This window comes from Rattus norvegicus, chromosome 20 (genome assembly GCF_021556685.1).
Source record: "Rattus norvegicus strain SHRSP/BbbUtx chromosome 20, alternate assembly SHRSP_T2T, whole genome shotgun sequence".
In the NCBI taxonomy this organism is placed as follows: Eukaryota; Metazoa; Chordata; class Mammalia; order Rodentia; family Muridae; genus Rattus; species Rattus norvegicus.
This window is the reverse complement of record NC_141553.1, coordinates 19,701,983-19,723,082: the sequence shown is the minus strand read 5'-3', so window position 1 is coordinate 19,723,082 and position 21,100 is coordinate 19,701,983. Positions and strand designations below refer to the sequence as shown.

General features: G+C 46.5%; 1 protein-coding gene across 49 annotated transcripts in view; it reads left to right on the top strand.

Annotated features, from left to right (window-relative positions):
- The window catches only part of Ank3 (ankyrin 3), a 624,211-nt gene that overhangs the window by 291,573 nt on the left and 311,538 nt on the right, over positions 1 to 21,100 (top strand). For 39 of the 49 annotated variants that reach the window (XM_087597743.1, XM_087597715.1, XM_087597739.1 and 36 more), the window contains exon 1: positions 4,147 to 4,909. The exons of 9 other annotated variants lie outside the window; for them this stretch is intronic. In XM_087597743.1, the coding sequence (XP_087453869.1) occupies positions 4,796 to 4,909 (114 nt within the window). In that variant the 5' untranslated portion in view covers positions 4,147 to 4,795. 49 annotated transcript variants of the gene reach the window in all.

Here is a 21,100-nt window from a genome sequence, read left to right as displayed (position 1 = left end):
TTGGGATTTGCCAGGGTGTGTCTATCCATCCGTCCGCTCTCCTCCCTGCTTGACTTCTTGTTTCTCCACATTATTCAGAGCTTGCTCGGGGGCTCCTGTTATTGTCTCTATCTAAGAGGCCAAACTCAATGAAATAAAAATGGATCCATTTTTCTTTGTGAGGGAACAATATTTCGACCCTGTTAGGATGAGCCTGCACTATTTCTGAGAACAGGGACACGGATGCGGCAGGAAATGCTGTTCACACCATCCAAGCAGATACGTCACTGCGGACCACCGGAAGTCAAGCTGGGGGAAGCATAGCAAAACTATAGTCAGTTTTGAATTTGCTCTCCCTATAGTATAATATATAGAGTAGTGTATAGAGTCTATACACTGCCCGGTTTCCATACCTCCACTGTGCAATGTCTCTTTAAAGGGCAAGAATTGGAGACGCGGTTACTATCAAAATACACTGTACAAAACTCTCAAAAGAAATAGTTTTAAAAGGAGGCTGGGAAAATACACAGCTTTCCTAACTTCAACCAGCCAAACGGTCCTGTTATTCCCATAGAAATCACACACATCATCCTCTGTCTGTCGAACCAGCTCAACGATGCAGAAACACAATGTGGACCAAATGATAACCAGGAGAGGGCCAAGCGTCAACTGGATGAACTAGTGAAGTAATCGTAGTGGGCCTTGAGATAACAAGGGAGGTATACCAGAGTGGAAGGGGGGAGGGGGGGAGAAATCCTTGGCCATGAAACCTCTTGCAAATTCTCAAATCAATTGATTTGAGTTGTTTTTAGCGGAGCATTTCGTCCCAATTGTTAAGACCTTAATTGAGTATTATTTAAGGAATAGCTCGCACTCCATTTACCAATTCGGAAAGCAATTATCACTTTTATTTAGTAGTAGTTTCATGGTCTAATGCTACACGTACAGGAACTACTCTGAAAGAAAGTCGTTAGCTCTGGTAAGCAATCAGGAGTGACTTTTGGAATAGGAGTCACTTCCTGACATCGGTTGTGGTAACAGGTTGCACACAGGGAAAGACCAGGACTCTTGGTTGCCCCATGCTTGATTTTGGGGGCAAATCTGACTTCCAGAGGAAGGTGGAAAGAGCCGGAGGGAAGGTTGATGTTCTCTGCCTCTTTTCCGGATTCAGTCAAGCAGCTGGAGCCCGTACCCGTGACTTGTGCCTCTCCCATTGGAGTTACTTTGAAAAAACCCTCTCCGATTGGTAGACTTTGAACAATCATTCCTGCCCTGTATTTCACAGGGATGGATTAGGAATTCTTGCAAGTTGAGACTTTCACAAACTAAGAACAATTTTCTCTTCCTTGAGTGAAGTCCCTGGAGAGTTGGGACTACACTTTTTAATAGTTTCATCCTTTGCTCTCACCATGATTCTGTTAGGAGTGGGACTGACAAGGTTGCTCCTGATGTAAACGGCCACCCACCTGGCTTCTGTAGTTCCGCATCAGCAACCCATTCTTAGCGCTGTTAGGGACCCTCCAGATGTATGTGGTCTGTGGCCACCAGATCAGGGTCTGGTTTAGCGTCCATTGGAGCGGGATGGTTCAATGATGCTTTAGTTAACAAATAAAGAGACAGACTCTTTAGCAAAGCACTAGGAATGTAGGATCCACAGCGATGCCCTCCTTGGAAGACCCAATGTTTGGAGTTCAGGGCTATAAGCAGAGGATAGAATCACACATTCCTTCTAGGAAAAAGAGTCTCTACTAGGCTGTGCCTTAGAATTTATTTTTGATGTGTGCCTGGTTTACTAATACAAGGAAGTAGCCAGTAGATAGACTTTTTCTCATTACCGTGTCTTAAAGTCACACTCTAGCCTCAGCTTCTGGTCATTTTAGTAAAGCAAAGGATTCTCCCAGAGGGGAGCGTCCTGCTTCTTTTCTCATTATTACTGGTGGAGAACAATGCTACTGTATTGTTGCTTTGCCAGTCTCCCTTGGAAAAGTTACCTTGATCAAGGGTACACATAAGTGTGCTACATCTTAAAGTATCATCGGTGTCTATACAGGGAGGAAAACAGAGCCTGAAGCCAGTGGGAGAGGAGCCAGTTTAGTAGCTGGCTGCCCTCTTCAGCTGGCTGAAACTATGTGAGTCTTCCTCAAAAGTGTAGGACTTCGAGAGATGCCATTCAAATTTTGCACGTTAAACATTCTCCTGCCCCACTTAACGCTTTATGGAGGGAAGAATCCTGGTGGGAAAACCTAAAACCACTGATGCTTCCTACCAACCCAATTAGGGCTCGTCTGCTCCTGAATTCCAGTTAGATTTAACTCTGTACCTTCAGGGCCTTTGTCTGCTTCTTGTTAGATACAATGGTCTGATCGGCAATATACAATATAGAAACTCTGTGTGTGTGTATGTCTGCACGTCTGTGTGCATGTACATGTGTGTTTGTTTGCATGTGGACATGTGTGGATGTGTGTGTGTTTGTGTGTATATGTGTATATGTGTGTGTATGTGTGTGTATATGTGTGTATGTGTGTATGTGTGTATATGTGTGTGTATATGTGTGTGTGTATGTATATGTGTGTGTAGGTCTGTATATGTGTGTATGTGTGTGTGTCTATGTATGTGTGTGTATGTATGTGTGTGTGTATGTGTGTGTATGTGTGTATATGTGTGTGTATGTGTGTGAGTGTGTGTGTGTGTGTGTGTGTGCCTGTGGAACCACACGACAACCTCATGTATCATTTCTTAGGTAGCACTACCTCCCTTTTGTGTCTCTCATTGGCCTGGAGCTGACCAAGTACACTGAGCTGGCTGGCCAGTGAGCCCCTGGGGTTTGCTGTCTCTATGTCCCCAACACTGGGATGACAAGTGCGAGCCACCAAGTTTATCTACTTTGTATCCAGTGGGGGTTCTGGATACCGTAGTTAGCTTTTTATGATACCTGAAATGCTTTCTTTGTGAAGATACTTCTATGGGAATCAAGCCTGTATGAATAAGTGTACATAGTAGGCCCTCATCTCCTGCGTGACCGGGGTGCTTCTCATTGGATCTCAGGGACATGTGCCATCTACTTCTAATAAGAATGGCAGGCTGTGGGCCCTGCATCTTCCAGGTCTTTAACACTGCCTGCCAGGGCCTAGAGGACCTTCCACGGAAGAGAGAGACCTTAGATAGCTATAGCAAAAGCAGTCTGTGGATATTGCTGCTAAGAGTTCCCACTCAGTGCTCCAGACATACACCAGGTGAGAAACAGCTCTGTGGAAACCTAACTCAAGCCCCACAATGCCCTGGGCTTTTCCATCCAGATCCATCTGCTGTGTAGCTCAGAGCTCCCTCCTCAAAACCCGGTGTGTCCGCCTCTCAAGTTAAGGCCTGCCGTGCTCAGATCACACTGTGGAGCCCCTCTTTCCACTCCCCTTGCTTTCTGGTGACATCGAGACATCTTAACTTGAGCCCACAGGCTTTGGGCCCAGTCTAGCATTTCAGGTGTTTCCTGATAAAATTGTCAACGTCAGCACTGTGGTGTGTCTGTGTGTGTGTCACTCTCTTGTGTGTATGTGTATATGTATGTGTGTGTGTGTGTGTATGAATGTGTGTGTGTATGAATGTGTGTGTGTATGTGTGAGTGTATGAATGTGTATGAGTGTGTGTGTGTATATGTGTGAGTGTATGAATGTGTATGAGTGTGTGTGTGTGTGTGTGTGTGTGTGTGTGTGTGTGTGTATTTGATTCCCTACTTAGGAGATCTCTTCCCGTGCACATTCAGAAGACACCGGCCTCTCCGAACCATGCTGCTTCACTTCTCACAATGAATATTCAGAGGCTGCAGTCACGGAGGACTCAGGTCCTACTAATACTAGCGTGATGACAACGCGACCTAGCCCGAAAGCCACTCTGATGGAAACACTGATGATGGTCCCCCTGCCCCTCACACTGCAGTAGAGTCCCGGGGAACCTCTGAATTGGGCATCTGTCCTTCCCAACAGTGGGCTCACGCCTTTCTGGATAGTGTGTTGTCATGAGCATGTTGTTTTAAAAAGACAACAGACCCTTCTGTAGTCCTCTCCGCAAAATGTATCAGGACTAACTGGGCATAATGGATGCCCTGTTGAGACCAGCAATGCATGCATTGTTTGCCTGAAAATTCGCTCAGCGTCTCGCTGGGGGAAAGTGGCTGATTTATTTTATATATTTTGCCACCATCAGCAGTTGAACTCAAGCTGCTCCGTTCTCTGAAGGGTTAATTTTCGCTCCGTGCGGATCTAGGCTGATGGATAAATTGCAGCGCTCTCTCTCTCTCTCTCTCTCTCTCTCTCTCTCTCTCTCTCTCTCTCTCTCTCTCTCTCTGTCTCTTGTGGAGGATTCTGAAGTCGTTTCTTCAGGATTAGTGCTGGCTTCTCAGCTGCCGCCTGTGTGGTGACTCCGGGTCCTTCCCTTCTACAAGAGCCACCCTTCGCAGCGTTCCCCCTTCGAAGGAATCACTTAGACACTTCCAGCTGGTGGCAGGGGATGCGGCCATAACACAGCTCCTCCGGTCCCAGCTACGTCCACTACAGCCTCTGCATCAGGATGGCTGCCCTCTCCGCGAGAGGGGAAGGCTCAGCAAGGTGTAGGATGAAACCCGGCCCCTGCTGTGGTGGGTTTTGAAAGCTGCGGTTTCCTCAGCATCTCTGCCTCTCTGCCTCTTGGACGCTTCCTTGCCTTTCAGCTCAGGCTCCTCTCCTGTGAGGGCTATGCTGCTCTATGCCTGACTAGAGGTACTCAAGGAGATCACCTTTTCAGAGAAAGCTCTGCGTGCTTGACAGGGTCTTTTTTTCCATGCATTATGGCTCATGCCGCCTCCCAGTTAAAGAAAAACAGGGATTTAGAAATCAATGCGGAAGAAGAGACCGAGAAAAAAAAGAAGCACCGTAAACGGTCCCGGGATCGCAAGAAAAAGGTAGCTATGTGTGCCTCGGCCTCTCATCTTTGTGTATGAATCTCCTTCGACATCGGTGACAAGCATGGAGGGTTTTTTTCCCCCCACGTGCAGCATGGAGTGTAAATTGGGAGTAGAGATGGGGGGCTATCGGTAAAGCATGGTCACAGGCTGGGCTTGGGCCAGGGATGGCTTTCTCCTGGGGGGGCTGGGGGTGTGTGATTGCAGGTCTCTGCAGAAGGTGCGCCTCACTTTACAGAGGCTCCTGCACGTTCGTACAGCACACACCGGTGTTGCCAAGGAGTTAAAGTTACTTTTCTTTGCAGCTGGGTCAAGGTTAAATAGACTGCAGGTGACTGGGGTTTGCGGGAGAACCGGCCTTTGTACTTCTTAGAGGTCCGTGGTGCGGGGGAAAAAGAGCACTGTGTTGGAAGTGTGTCACATGCGTGCCCGACTTGGGCAGCTTTGTGACCTCAAGCTGGCTCCCGTTCTGCCTTCTCGCTGTCCTTGGGCCTCCTATCTCTACGAGGCATTTTCGGCTGGGGGGGTTCTGCAATGGAAATGAGCTACTAGAAATAACTTTTGTGTGTGTGGGGTTAAATCGAGCTGAGACCAGAGGTTTGAGTCTTACCTGCTGGGCGAGAGTTGATCCTAAATGCAGGAATTCCTGGGACTGGAGTGGAGGAGACAGCCCCACAGCCTTCATCACTGATGGCCTGCGATCAAAGCCCAGATGGGGCACTGTGTACCCCCTTCTGCTGTCTAGGACTAGGGGAGGGGGAGACACAGGAGAGAGGTTCTGGGCCAGTGGTATTTCACTGCAGCTAAAGACTTCTTACTCTTTGATAGCTTTGCCCTTTAAGATGACTCCTGGGTACCAGCTGCTCTGTGATGCACCGAAGGACTTTCCCCGCCTGGCAATTAATAACATTTGACCAAAACCCAGTGATCTGAATACGGAAGGCAGTCATAAAGCATTTTGATGTGTCTTTGTGTGAATGCCCCAAGGGAAGGAAGCTTTTCAATAGTTCTCTGCCTTGATCTGTCCGCTTTGCAAATGACATGCAAATTCCACCCATCTAATCTACCTCTTCCTAGGAGAGATGGCTCTGGGGTGGGGAGGGAGTAATCTTTCCTGGTTCCTCGGGGAGGAGGGGGTTAGGAGTAGGCCTTTTGCCTTTTGGGACAGAACACCCTGTAGGACATAGAATTTGGAGGGCTGCAGTGGTTTTGCGGCAAAATGTTGCATTCGCACAATTTCCCTTTGGGTACTGGTGCAAATAAACTTCTTAGATCTGTCTCTGTAAAAGTACAAACTTGGGGTAAAGAATTCTGTGACAGCTTCTTTCAAAACCTGGTATAGCAGAGTTGGGAGATGAGCATGTTTTGCTAGGCGCTAGTCTTGCTTTATTCTATGAGGTTTGGCTAGGAGAAGGTCAATACGGGTGGCCTCTTGCCAAATAGCCCTGCCTCCTCTCCCTGATGCTAACTGGCTGGCCTTCCATGACACCAAGGTACAGGAACATATATATTTATTTTATAAAGATTCAGTGTCATCCTGAAGGTTGATGGCAGGACCTGTGCGTCACAATGGCTGGCCTGGACCCCTGTCTGACTAGGAAGCCACATGGGGAAGGGTGAGGTAGAGTTGCTTCAGGACTCGCTGAGCTGGAGCAAAAGCTTCATGGACCAGAATGCTTTGCTAGAAGTGTGACAATCTGCCCCATGTAAATCTCTTAGCAACCGGAGGGCCACGCAGCGCAATATCAATACCGCCATTGTGGACAGGCAAGCCGACGTAGATACATTGTTCTCAGGATGCTCAAACAGGAGCTGCAGAAAGTGGCTCAGGAAGGACACCATCACATCACAGTGTCACAGATTGTCTTACCTGAAGAACAACATGCTATGGGAGATAGACCCCATGGTCAGATTGTTTTTTTTTTTTCAAGGATGGCTCTTAATATACAGAGTTACAGTTCAATTACTTTGAAGACAAACTCCCCACCCATTTTGTATCCAAATGTAACCTCCATTCCCTGAATTTGACTTTGAGCCTCTCCTGAACCTTTTCCTAGAATCCTAGTCAGGGCCGGTGTGCTACTTTGTTCCCTAGGACAAACTCTGTGCCAATAGAAGGGGAAGGGCTGTTTGTAACTATTGCTCTGTGTGGATAGTTTTTCATAAGCAGAACGATCCTCTACAATCTTCTAATTCCCTAAAAGTAACAGTGAACACCCGCAGACAACCCTTTCTAGAAGAGCTTAAGAAGGATCTAAGCTGCTGTTATATAAACAGCTCTGACTTGGAACCGGAAGACTTGGGTCCATGGACTGCAAGCCCAGGTTTGTGCAAGCCCAAGATGACCCTGTCTTGATTGGCTGACAGGGCAGCAAACATCATGGGATAAGATTAAATACTATAGTCTAATTAGCATGCCTAGGAACTGGAAGGCCAGACTGACCTCCACCGGGTTTCTCGAAGCCCGGTTTAACTGCACATTTATTTTGTCTTAGATAATATTAACTAGGAACAGGGACTGGCTCGCACTCACACACACGCTAAAAATGCTAATGAATTTGTAATTAGTTGGATTTTAATAAAGGTGTTTTATTTTTGGTTAACTTAAAGTCGTTTTAAGTGGGTTAAAAAAAGAAATGCATCTAAGAAGTGCTTCAAGCCTTTATTGAGGGTTGAAGGTGGGGGCTATTGGAGATGGACGCCAGGTCCCTGCGCATTCTCAGTGCCCACTCTCTCCAGCTGAGATCTATCCAGGCCCCTCATTCTGTTTGAAGTGGCTACAAGCAAAGCTTTAATGGATACTGGTTTAAAGGCAGATAGATTTTCCCGTACTTGCCCATGGATCCTTCTGACATAGTTCTGTTTCTCTGCACACACAGCTCCCCTAATGGCCTGCAGAGGCTTTCAGCAGAAGGCGGCAAGCCAAAGAGGCACGATGCCCTAACTGACGCCAGGTCTCTGTTCTTGGCAGCTTGCAGAGAGAAACTATGTCACGGGCCCATAGGTGTGTATGAGTAGATGGCCCAACCTGCCACAGACCCAGGGGGGCATGAACTCCCTCTGGCAGTGCCTGTGCAGTTTCTGCATGCTCCTCCCTGCCATTATCCATGCTCTCTGCATGCTCCGACCTTCCTCCCACCCCCATGAGCTATTAGTGCATTTCTGCATTAGAACCATCAAGGAAAAGAAACCTAAATTATGTGGTACCTTGTCTCTAGACATATGAATACCTGCTTGTTTCTATTTATGATATCTGGTAAAACAAAAATCAAACCGAAGCAAAACAAACAAAAACCTTGTTGGCTGCCTGAAGAAACCCCACACTCAGGTTCTATGGTGTTTCTTTATGTCTCTGGGTGTACACAGTGCTGGGTACCGGCATGAACTGGAAATCAAACGAGTAGTTCGGTGTTGCGAGTACCATCATTTCTGTTGGCTGGGTGTTGAATTTGAATAATCAATAGTGAAGTAGAAATAAATTTCCACTGTTTCATTCTCGCATTTGTTCATTCATTCAGTAATTATGCATGAGATGTGATCTACCAATCGGATTCGGCCGTGGATGTTTAGCTACAAAGTTAAAAAAAGAAACTAGTCATAACAGTATGATAATTCCCAAGAGAGATGAGAAGAGAGATAAACCACCTTCCATCATCCTCCTCAGGGTAGAAAATGCATCCCTAAGAGCTTTACAGAGACCTCCTTAGCTCAGTTGACTAGAACAGGTTCAGATAAGGATCTGAGCTTGGAGGACAAGACAGGATGATGGGACCCCAATGACCAAAATGGTGACTGCAGGAGAAACCTCTGGGCTACACAGAAAGCAGACAGTGTTTTAGAATGCTTTAGGGGGAATAGAGGTCTGAGGATCTGGCAGAAAAAGTCAGGAGGAAGCAGAATATGCAGACCTGTGTGTGTGCTATCCTACAGGGATTGGCCAGATTCCTCCTCCAAGGTGGCAGGGTGACTGTTCTGGAGAAGCGCTTGTCAGTATTGTAGACAGCAAGAGCGGAGCAGTCAGGAAGCTGGAATGGTGATCCAGGCAGGAGATGCTGGGAGCCCGACCAGGGGGAGGGCGGGGATCTGCCAACAGAGAGGGGGTGTGGCATGCGAGAGATATTTAAGGGAAGATGCAGTAGAACTTGGCAATGGCTTGTAGGTGGGAAGTGAGAAGAAATCAGATTCTAGGGAAGCTGCCAAGTTCCTGGCTCAAAGGGAGAACTCACATTTCCTGGATTCAAGTCTTCGCTCTCAGACCCATTTGCTGACCTGGGTACCATGCACCAGGTGGGGCTTTCTTTGCATTGCCTTGTGGGTGGAGGCCCATTTAACATTCTCGAGAACCCAGCGGAGAGTGTTTTTAGTACCTCCATATTGCAGATGAAGAAACTGAGTCATAAGCCACAGCTGGGTCTCAGGAAGCTCCAGGGTGGGCTCTCCTGTTCTCTTGACATGCTACTGCATGGATACTACATGACATCCATTCTGTCACTCCTGCACATACAATAGACTTGTAGGGGAGATGGCTCCATTGATAAAGCGCCTGTTGTATAAAGTGTGATGTGGGGTCCCCAGCACCCACATAAAAAAGGTGAGCATGCTATCATGCACCTGTAATCCCAGGGTCGGAGAGTTGGGGACAAGCAGATCACTGTGACTCTCTGGCTAGCTAGCCTGGCTAGGTGCCTCCCAGGCCACAGAAAGACTTTGAAAAGAACAAAAGATTGAGGGGCTCCTCAAGAATGACACGAGAGGTTGACCTCTGACCTCTATATGCACACACCTGCACACATGTGCACCCACTTGAACCCACGCAAACACAACAAGGGAAATTTTAAAAATTGCAAATTTGGTCTTCTTCAGAAAGTTTTATAAATGAATATTGCTTATATCAGAAATCTCAATTCATTGGGCATCTCGGAATAATTCAGCATTGTGGTGTGTCTGTCTGTCTGTCTTTCTTTCTTTCTCATCCTCTCAGTAATGTAATTCAAGGTTTTACTTGAAATTTCTGCCTTTCAATGTTAATTTTGAGGTACATGTATATCTGCATACCATGTGTGAGGCTAAAAGAGGGCCCTCAGATCCCCCGACCCCGGAACTGGAGTTACATAGAGTTAAGAGCCACCATATAGTTGATGGGAATGGAATCAGGGTCCTAGGGAAGAACACCCAGCTCTCATGACTTCTGAGCCATTTGAGCCCCAAGTTCTGTGTCCTTAAAATGTTTTTGAATGCTGCAAATGAAAATGACCAACACCAGGACTTCAAAGATACACCAGCTTAATGGCGTCTCAGGAGTGTGTGCATGTGTCTGTACCATGTCAGAGGGATTCTAAGAGATTAGTGCTTTATCTCCCTTCACGGCACGGACATTATTTTTTATCTCCATTTGTTCGCAAAAGGATTTGTCTAATGTCTTGTAACTAGTCTGTGGTGGACGTAAAACTTCTTGCGTAAGGTCAGAGCAACACAGGGCTGTGGGCGGACTTCAGCATACTTGAACCACAGCTCTTGCCGGGATGTTTCCTGCGTCTTGACAAGTGACCGCTTCCTTCATACCTGGTCAGCCAGGTATTTATGTGGTAAGCTGCTGGGCTGTGCATTCCTCCTGCAACTGGGCTTTTACAGGATGCCACTGCTCAGACCCTCGGGAGCTTCTTCTGTGCCCTGATTTATCAAGAGGAGAGATCCCAGGTCTCTGGGGGAGCCCATTCTCTCTGTTACTGGACTTGATAGGCTGAGCCATGAAACGTGTTTGCATGTCAAGTTCATCCAGGAGAACTTGGCCACGCCCATTGAGGCCAGGACATAATGATTGGCTATAAACGAACTGAATTGCTACATCAGAGGATGGGGTCTCTTGGCAGGTGGAGGATTGAATGGGTGGATGAAAGATAACCTGTGTATTGATTGTGACCACAGAACGGGGCCTAAGGTCATGTGAGGTTGGATGTTAGCATTATCCCTTGACTGCGTGACCTTGGAGGAGCTATTTGGCCTCTCTGGACCTCAACCTCTTCATCTGCAAATTGTCACTGAAGCGTGTGTGAGAGTCACAGGCCACAGGGAGAGTCAGCGAATGCCCGGCTATCCTGGAACTCATTTTGTAAACCTTGAACTCAGAGATCCACCTGCCTCTGCTTCCCGAGCGCGGAGATTAAAGGCGTGCACCACGATGCCCGGCTTTATTTTTTTTTATATTTGTTAAGAGGCCTTTTGTTACTTCTTTGGGGATTTGAGTTTTGAGCACATTCACCCCTCCCCCAGCTCATCCCCTATCTATTCTCCCCGCCCACCCAATTTTGTGACTTCTTTTGTCTTCCCCACCCATGAAGGCCAGCCCCTAGATGTGCGGCCTTCCGGTGGAGGGTGGTCAGCCTACCAGAGGCAACCCTCTTAGACACTGATGTCCCCTCTTCCAGCAGCTAGACAGACCGTCAGTAGCTCCTTGGCGAGGGGTGGGGCCTTTCTGCTCCATGCTAGGATTTGGCCTGAGATGGGCGTGGCTTGAGAATCCCATAATAGCCACTGTGAGTTCCCATGTGTGGCTGTCCCACTGTGTCCTGTACCCGTTCACTTCCTTTGGTTCTTACAGCCTTTGCGCACCCACCCCAGCCCCCACAATGGTCTCTGCGTCTTAGACGGTGCAGGATAAATGGTTAACTTACGGCAGAACGAACCACTATCTCTTCTTCTTTGTGCCTTGCCAAATCCAGGTCTTTGGGTTAATGGCCATCTACCGCAAAAAAAAGAGGCTCTCTGATGAGGGCTGAGCAGTGCATTCATCTGCAGGTATAGCAATGAGTCGGAGTAATTTTAATATTTTGCCCACTTAAAATAATGTTTGTAGGTTCTTCCTGAGACCGATGGCTTCTTTAGCTACATATTCTTGGCCCAACAGTGGTGCCAGGCATGGGTTTCATCCTGTGGAATGGAATTTAAGTCCAGTCAGAAGGTGGGTGGTTGCTACCGTGGTTTTCATGCCAGTATTGCACCCGTGAGTTTGTCTCGGCAGGCCAGTGTCATCCTAGCTCTGTAAGTCCCACTGTAGTTGTTGGATAACCTTTTTTTTTTTTTCATTCCCCTTCAGCCCCGTAATCTTTATTTTTTGTATGCTAATTTTCCTCTTTGCAAAGTGATCTGTGTATTTTACTTTCTGGAATCTCAACACAGAAAAAAAAGTTCACTTTGCATAAGTTTTCTTAGCGAGATTTCAGCAGCAGGTAAGTATGGTTTTGTTTGGTTGGTTTTTTTTTTTTTTTTTTCCGGAGCTGGGGACCGAACTCAGAGCCTTGCGCTTGCTAGGCAAGCGCTCGACACTGAGCTAAATCCCCAACCCCAGTAAGTGTGTTTTTTCACCTGCATCTTTCAATTCGAGTAATAAAACCATCCATGGAGTGTGGTGGCTCACACCTTTAACACCAGCACTCAAGAGGCAGAGGAGTGAGGTCCAGTGCAGCCAGGGCTACATAGTGAGACTGGGCTGTGTACTGGTATCGCAAAGGAGGGATTTCTAGGCACCCCCTTCTCCCATTTAGATAGCGCTTACCTTGATCTACACAGATAGATAAAGGATTAGAAACAAACAAAGAAATAAGTATTTTTGTGGATTCCCTGTGTGCTCGTGGCCTTTGGAATTCTTCATAGTCTTCATGTTTGGGTCAGGGCTGTAAGAACACAGTGGGATCCATGTATTCAGAGGTCAACACTTTTGCAGACTGCCCTGGGTCTGTACCATTCTCGGTCTCTTGTTAAGGCTGTTACAACCTCTTTTGATGTTTTCTTAGGGTCTCCGTTCATGGGTGTCCAAGGTGAACCCAACGTCAAGAAAATAATGATCCCTTTTTGAGAAACTAAAATTTAAATGAGTTAGGAGTTGAAATTTGTATTTGTCGTTGATGTATAAACAACTGCCCTTCAGGTAATCCAGTTACACATTTAAAGTCGCTTTTTGAGTGGACTCTAGGCACTGAAAAGTGTTTATTTATAGATGTTGATGTATAGTTTCAACACGAAAGGGGAATGCCTGTATACATCACGATACCGCCTTAATTTCATTCTGAAGAACCGTTTGCCTAGAGAGAGAACTTTTGAAAACCAGTAGCTCCTGGTAGTTTTTGCTCAAATTGGAATTCTTCCAGTCTATATAAATTAAAAGAGCAGTAGGACCCCACTTTGGATCTTCAGCACCCAGTGAGGGTTTTATGCTGGGCCCTGTCTGATTCTCAGAAGACGTTGGGCTGTCTCGGAACCAGAGTAGCATCCTCCGGGATGTGAACTAGCTGTAGGAGGTGAAGCATCTAATCTACTATTTCTTCCTCACTAGTACTCTTCAAATAATTAGGATGGACCCAAGCCCGCCATTCTCATCGGACACACACAGACCACATAGCAAAGGAGGAGGAGGGGGATGGGGGCAGTAGGAAGGAATTAGTCTAGGGTGTTCTAGGTTCTGAAGGTAGAAATATCAACACATTTGCTATCCACATGGGGATGTCTCTACAGACCCTGTGTCTTCAATCGTCCAAACAGTAGTCTTTTATGCCAGTGAAATGGAGTTTTGTAAGACGTTTATGAAGGACAAGGGGGATGGTTCAGTGGGCAAAGCGCTTGCCTCACAAGTGGGAGAAGCTGAGTTTCTATACCCAGAATGCTCCAAGCACTCCCACAAAAGGAGGGGAGACAGAGACGAGCCCAGCAATTCGGGTCAGCTAGCATAGCATATGCAGTCAAGGGACCCTGACTTAAGCAAGGTCAAAGGAGAGAATGGATAGCCATGATCGTTCCATGACCTCCACACAGTAGCACATATGTGCTCATTCTCTCTCTCTCTCTCTCTCTCTCTCTCTCTCTCTCTCTCTCTCTCTCTCTAAAACCAGTAGTCCATACAGTTAAAGAAAGTATGACAGAGGGGTTGGGGATTTAGCTCAGTGGTAGAGCGCTTGCCTAGCAACCGCAAGGCCCTGGGTTCAGTCCCCAGCTCCGGAAAAAAAAAAAAAAGAAAGTATGACAGAACACTAAATTTTAAGAGGACCAGGACATCAATAAGGCATGTGAATGTGTGGTATAGAGAGGTGCGGGAATGGGGGTGAGTGTCACACACTGTGACCGAGGCTGGATGTTAGCTCACAGTGAAGCTGCTATCGATTGGTGACGAGGCCTGGAAAGGCACCTCTTTGGGTGTCAGTTCCCGTATTGATCAACAGGGATATTTATTATTTTAGTGGAGACACAGTGAAGCAGCTCATCTCGCCATCTTCCTGGAATCCAGGGAGCTGCTTAGCAAGGTTCCCAGCCTCCCTTCCTGTCACATGGTCTTAAATGGAGTTGAGCAGCTACAGCCAAAGAGAAGGGGGAGGAGCTCCAAGCTTTTCCGTAGCTCCCAAGCAGTTGCTAATTACTGATATTACTCACTGAAATGATGAATGACACTGTACAAATACATCACTGACCCCACATAGCATTTGAGTTAGCTTCCCGGACACTCTCCCTCAACCCTTGGGGAATTAAATCCACCATTCTGAGAACTGCTCCCAAAGACTCTTGGGTTAACTACACTTTGCATTCATTAACACCATTGTTAATTAGTTTCTCATTTCCTGCATGATCACCTACGTAGACATTCAAGAATGCTCAAACCCATATGAAGAGGGACTGGCAATATGGCTCCCCAGGTAAAGGCACTTGCCTCCAAGCCTGACAATGTGGGTTCAATCCTTGGGACCTTGGGACCCGTATGATAGAAGAAGAGAAAACTGACTCCTGCAAGTTGTCTTTTGACCTACACAAATGTGCTGTGGTACATCCCCTATACAGAAATTAAGAACTGTGTTCATAGGCGCATGATTCCCTGAACAAGTGGTCTTAATTTTGCAAATCGAGCCAGAAACGTTGGTGTATTTATTTGGCAAAAGGTATCTCCTTGGGCTGTGAGACCCTTCACTATCTACAAGATGTGTAATGCATATGTGTGTATGTGTGTGCATACATTTGCACATGCATATCTACATGTATAGGAGTCATTGCTAGTTTTTCACCCCCTGTACAGTGGCCACAGTAGAGGTATATAACAGTTTTGTGCTCACTGAAAACTGAAGGGAGAATGAACGTTCTGGCCAGTATATCATGCCTACCTCTAGAACTCATAGTAATCCCTCGGCTGTACTCATCAATATAACCACTTCTGCCAAATTTCTAAGTTACTGCGCTCTACATCTTCTGTTTTAGTCAAGTGTTTGTTGCTACATGATCAAAAGCAACACAGGAAAGAAAAGGTTTACTCTTACAACCCTCAGGTCACTGTCCATAAGTGAGGGAAGTCAGGGTGGGAACTCAGGGCAGGAACCTGGCGGCAGGAACTGAAGCAGAGGCCATGGGAGAACGATGCTTACAGGCTTGATCCTCAACACTTGTCTGGCTTGCTTTCTTACATGATCTAGGACCACCTGTCCAGGAATGGGCCCTACCACATCAATTAGTAATTACGATAATACCGCAAAGACTTGCCTACAGGCCAGTCTTACGAAGACATTTTCTTAATTAAGGGTCCCTCCTTTCCGGATAACATAGTTTTATCACTGTCCACCCATGGTTACACCACACACACACACACACACACACACACACACACACACACACTCACACTTAGAGGGTGCATGTGGCATAGAAAGTACCCCTTCCTTTATTAAGGAATCCCTAATTGGTTGACCTAAGAAGGCCAGACACTCTGTCGGGAGTGTGGAGTGAATCAATGTGTGGAGTTCTCATGACCATGAAGGCTACAATTTCCTGTTTAGCAAACTTGGGCTTAGAATGTTCCAGCATGTTACCTAATGTGCCATAGCTCACTGGTGTGAAGGGGAACTTCAAGGCCAGCTCAGTCCCTCTTCCCATCCTGTGCCTTTTCACGACCCTACTAGAGTGGTCTTTGCATCAGTCTTGGGAGCACCTTTTCCCAACAGTGAACCACGGTGTGCCATGCTGGGGGCCCTTGCAGAAGACCCCCACTTGCTTTTTGTCCCCATCAACTGAGACACTGTGAATGAAGGTTAACAAGTTGACTCTACTTCAAATCATCTTCACTTCATTCTTTGGATATCCATCTTCTCTTAAGAAGGCCATATTCTTAACAATGATAAAGAACTTTACGTGTAATGAATCCCTAAAATGTATTTTTGAAGAGTAGTAGCCAATAGTTTTGCATAGCTGACAGGCCCTTTCAGTTCTTCCTTAATAAGTCTTATTTCAGTGTTTCATGGCCTTCCATTTTACCCTCATCATTTGATGAAACCACTGGAGTCCGTAGTAGCTTACTCAACACAGGCCAGTTTCTAGAGAGTAGAAATCCAAATGCGGGCTGGAGAGATGGCTCAGTGGTTAAGAGCACTGACTGCTCTTCTGTAGGTCCTGAGTTCAAATCCCAGCAACCACATGGTGGCTCACAACCATCTGTAATGAGTTCTGATGTCCTCTTCTGGTGTGCCTGAAGACAGCGACAGTGTACTTATATACATAAAATAAATAAATAAATCTTTAAAAAAGAGAAATCCAGGGGCTGGGGATTTAGCTCAGTGGTAGAGCGCTTACCTAGGAAGCGCAAGGCCCTGGGTTCGGTCCGCAGCTCCGGAAAAAAAGAACCAAAAAAAAAAAAAAAAAAAGAGAGAAATCCAAATGCATTGAATAGAAAGGTAAGAAGCTAACATCAACATCAGAGAGCTATTTGAAAAGATGACAGAATGATAAACCGAATCCCGGTAGGGATTATCAGAAACATTCCTGGTTTTCAACATTAAAAAAAAAAAAATCTGGCCTTACCAGTGGTCTTGACTTTCCCTTAACTGTGAAACAGTTTAATTTTAGGGAAGGAAATTAGCTAAGACAGTTAATGTAAATACTCCAAATGAAACGTTTTTAGGTTGTGTTAGCAAACTCAGCTTGAAATCTTAGGAAACCCACTAGCAAATGTTAGGTTCGATTTATTGTAATATGATTGACAGGGACCAAAGACTGTTGTTTTCCATTGATGCTTGAGAAAATCTTTCAAGAAAGCTGGAGCTAGTCCCATTTTGTCCGTGGAAGAGAAAGGAAGAAAAACTGAGACTCGGAAACTGAATTTATCAACGGCTGACCAAAAATCGTGGCAGAACTCAATCCCGCGGCCATGAGAATATAGAGCAACCATCGGGGCTCTATCTCGCTAATCTAGGGACAAGATTTTTCACATACATTGGAGGCTTTAGGCCTGGGGAAATGCTTCAGTTTGGTTGTTTAGGGTTTTGTTTCCTAATCAGTTTCAGGGCATTCCTATGCCTCTCAGCATCAATGATGACTCGTCACACAATAGATATCGCCAAAGGTGCCTCTTAAATGGCCCATGGCAGGAGCTTCGGGTTTGCAATCTGCAGTTGCAAAAGGGACATTAAACGTTATTGCCAAGAGCAGAGCAATTGGAATTGGGGGATGGAGGGGGAGGGGAGAAAAGGCAAATGCCAGTTGGACAAATGCCAGCTGGTGTTAAAAGCCTGGGGTTCTGATCTAGGGGACACTGAGAATAAATCCGCGAGGTTGTTCGTAATAAATTTCCCTACTTCTCTTCTCCCTCCTTTCGGCCACATAATCTCATATTGGGTCAGCAGTATGGAGACAGGATGTGCTTGAAGCGAGCTGGGCTTCTGAAGTCACCGGGCTTCCTCACTGTGCACCGCTCCGTCCTTCTCCCTGAGGACCTGCCCTGCTGTCCCCAGGATCAGTGGTGCAGCCACCACAACCTGATTCAATAGGGCTTCAGCGTATCTGCTTAAACCTGTCCGTGCAGTAGCCTGCCTTTCAGTAACAGGAAGATAACTGTATCGATGTTGAAAACTGCTAAATGTAATTAATGCCTGCCCTTTGAAGCGCGGCCTTTATTAAGGACCCCTGCTTACCATGCTGGTTCCGCTGGAGTCACTCTCTGCCATAGCACACATGTTTCTGTTATGCACATTTATTCCAAATAGCGCTGATGTGTTAATGCCGGGAACCTGGCTCGAGAGGGTCACACGGTCACTTGTCTTTATTACTGGAGAACCGGTGATCCGGATAATCTTCCTCAGTTCCGCTCAGTGATTCGGTTCAAAGGGCTCTGAATGTGCCTTGTCTTGTCTGAAATTGGATCTTGGATCAGGAAGGCATTTCGAAAATGTGTTTGGGGGCTAGAGATGTAGTTCAGTGACAGAATATTCGCTCACCATGCACAAGGCCCTAGGTTTGAACCCACAATCTACAAAAAAAGTGTGTGTGTGTGTGTGTGCATATGTGTGTGTACATGCATGTGTGTGCATGTAGTGCACAAGTATGTTTGCATGTGTGTATGTATGTGTGTATGAATGTGTGTATATGTATATATGTGTATGTGTGTATATATGTGTGCATGCATGTGTGTACATGTGTGTACATGTATGTGTGCGTGCATGTGTGCATGTATGTTTGCATGTGTATATGTAGGTGTGTATGCATGTGTGTATATGTATATATGTGTATGTGTGTTTGTGTGTCTTCATTCCCTGCTGACTCTGTTAGGACCTGGCCAATGGGAGCCACAGTCTTCCTTCCCCACAATACTGCCACAGACATAGCGTGACTTCCTTTCCATACCAGGTGTGTCAGCCCAGATCTCTGTCTTTGTCTCGCTTCCTGTGGAAGGGCCTCGTCTTTCAAAGCTGACGACTAGATTTCATACACGATCTCCCAGTGCATTTCCACAATAAAAAGGAATTACAATGTAGGCATCTGCTTGGTGCGTGATAGGCATTCTGGTTTTAGGTCCTCTGGTGGATTACTCAGGATTTGGCTTGTGGCGGAGACAGGGAGAGCACTCTTACATTCATTTGCCATTCTGGGCTTTGACCTGTTTTCCTGAAGCTTCATTTTGGCTTTAGGGGAACCTAAATTATTAATACAATCCGGGCTCCACCTGTTGAGACAGCTTAATCTGCCCTGTTTTTATTTTTTTGTTGTTGTTATTGGTGGTGGGTTTTTTCATTTTTGGGGTGTGTGTGTGTGTGTGTGTGTGTGTTTGAGGGGGGTTTTGTTTTTGTTTTTTTTTTAAGAGGTTGGGTGGTTTTGGTTTTTTGTTTGTTTATTTGTTTGCTTGTTTTTGTGTGTTTTGTTTTGCTGTTAGAACCTCTGTAATAATAAGAAAAGTAACTTTTGGAGTCTCCATGAGACGAGAACCAGGGTCAGGTAGAACCTGTGGACCTAGGTCTGGAATTGAAGCTCACCCCAGTTCTTCCTTCCTTCTCTGTGGCACCTGAGGACAACAGCTAAGCCTTCCTGAGCCTCTGTGGCCTCAGCCTACCCACCTACCTAACACCTATCACATAGGGATGCTACAGAGACTAAATTGAACCTGAAGTGGCCAGCACAAGGTGGTGACTCACAATGCTAATCCCTCCCACGACCCACTCACTCCTTGCTCCCCACTGCCCCCAACCCCCATGCACATCAGAGAGATGAGACCTTGTTTTCTACCAAGCATATTTAGTGGGGGTTATCTGTTAACGTGGGAAAGGACATTTGCTGGAGCGAATTCGAGCAGGAGACCAATAAATAGTAACTGAGGAGAGTAGGTGTCGGTGTTTGGGGGGGCTATTCCAAATAGGGCAGCTTAAGCAATGGTAGCAGTGTGAACTGTGGACACATCCACTTTGGTTCCAAAGAGGTTCTTAACTTTTCATGACACCCAGAGTCACTGTTGATCCTTGTCCACAGTCTTGGCCTCTAGCAGAGGTACCTCTCCCTGCTGAGTGGATAGTGCCAATTCCCCTTGCCCTCTGCAGACCTTTGGGGTTTCCCGTCCAGCTCCTCCTGAGAGCCTACCTCGCCGTGGCCATTGCTCAGGATCCAGAGTAAAGCCCACTTGCAGGAACACACCTGCTTAGTTAACTCTATTGATTCTCAGTAGAGCTTTGGAGGTTGAATCTCTTATGTGGTTTTCAGGGACTGTTCAGGGGACATATGCAACCCTCAGAGGGATGGGATTTCTTGCTAAACAATAACTGTCCATCAAAGAAAACTTGTGTGAAATGCCCAACAGCCTCTAGTACCTGTTGGACCACTTCTCTTTGCTGCTCAATTCGCTATGGTTTGAGAGAGGGCTCCATCCTGTGACAGACTTCCAAAGGAGAAATAACAGGAGAATGGCTGTTAAATATTGTCAGCGCAACCTTTTTGCACATGCATCCGCAGACCCCTGAAGTCGACCTTGGTCTTACACATTGTCCACTGTGGTTTTTTTTGAGCCAGGGTTTCTCCTTGGCCTGAGGCTTGCTGATTGAGCTAGACTTGGTGGCCAGTGAACCCCAGAGGTTCTCCTTCCTCAGCCTCCACAGCTCTGGGATTGCAAGCATGTGCAATTTTTCCTGGCTTTTAAAAACATGGGTTCCAGGAAAAATGTAGGCCCTCATGCTTAGGTGGCACACCTGTGTCAATGTGTACTTGCGCAAGCTCTCTCTCTTCTCTTTTCTTCATCATCCCTCCCTGACTCAAATGACCAGATGTGTGGTTACACTGGCACCTGTGTTCAATTTCTACTCAGAATATCTCTTGAACAGAATTCATGAACGTACATTCATTTCACTGAATGTGCTTCTCCAAATCATTAATGGGGCTATAGCATTGCACTTCACTAATGCACAGAGATGAATCCAGTTCACTTCCTCCTCCCTTTCCTCCTCCTCTCCCTCCTCCCACCCTTCCTCCTCTTCTCCCTCCTCCCCCTCCTCTTTCTTCCCCTCCTCCCCCTCCTCCCCTTCTCATTTTCTCCCTCCTTCCGCTCCTCCTACCCCCTCTCCTCATCTTCCCCCTCCTCCTCCTCATCTTCCTCCTCCTCTTCCCAAATCTTCCTTTGCCTTCTCTTTCTCTGTACTTAATGGATTCTATGTTTCCTCACTGCAGAAAAATACCACCCAGGACAATGGCATTCCAATGTTCCCTTAAGCTGTGGGTCTCTCCTTCCACTCTGCTGATTCCTGCTGGCACTTTGCTGATGGTCAAGGCTGGATTCTGAAGCCAGACCTAGCACTAATGGCCTCATCGCCACACGTCCACTAATGGTCCCAATGCCCCCACTGCTGCTACGTTCTTAAACTGTGCCCTATCTGCTTTACCTGAACTCCTCCCCAAACCCTGACCTCTGCCCCAACCCCACCC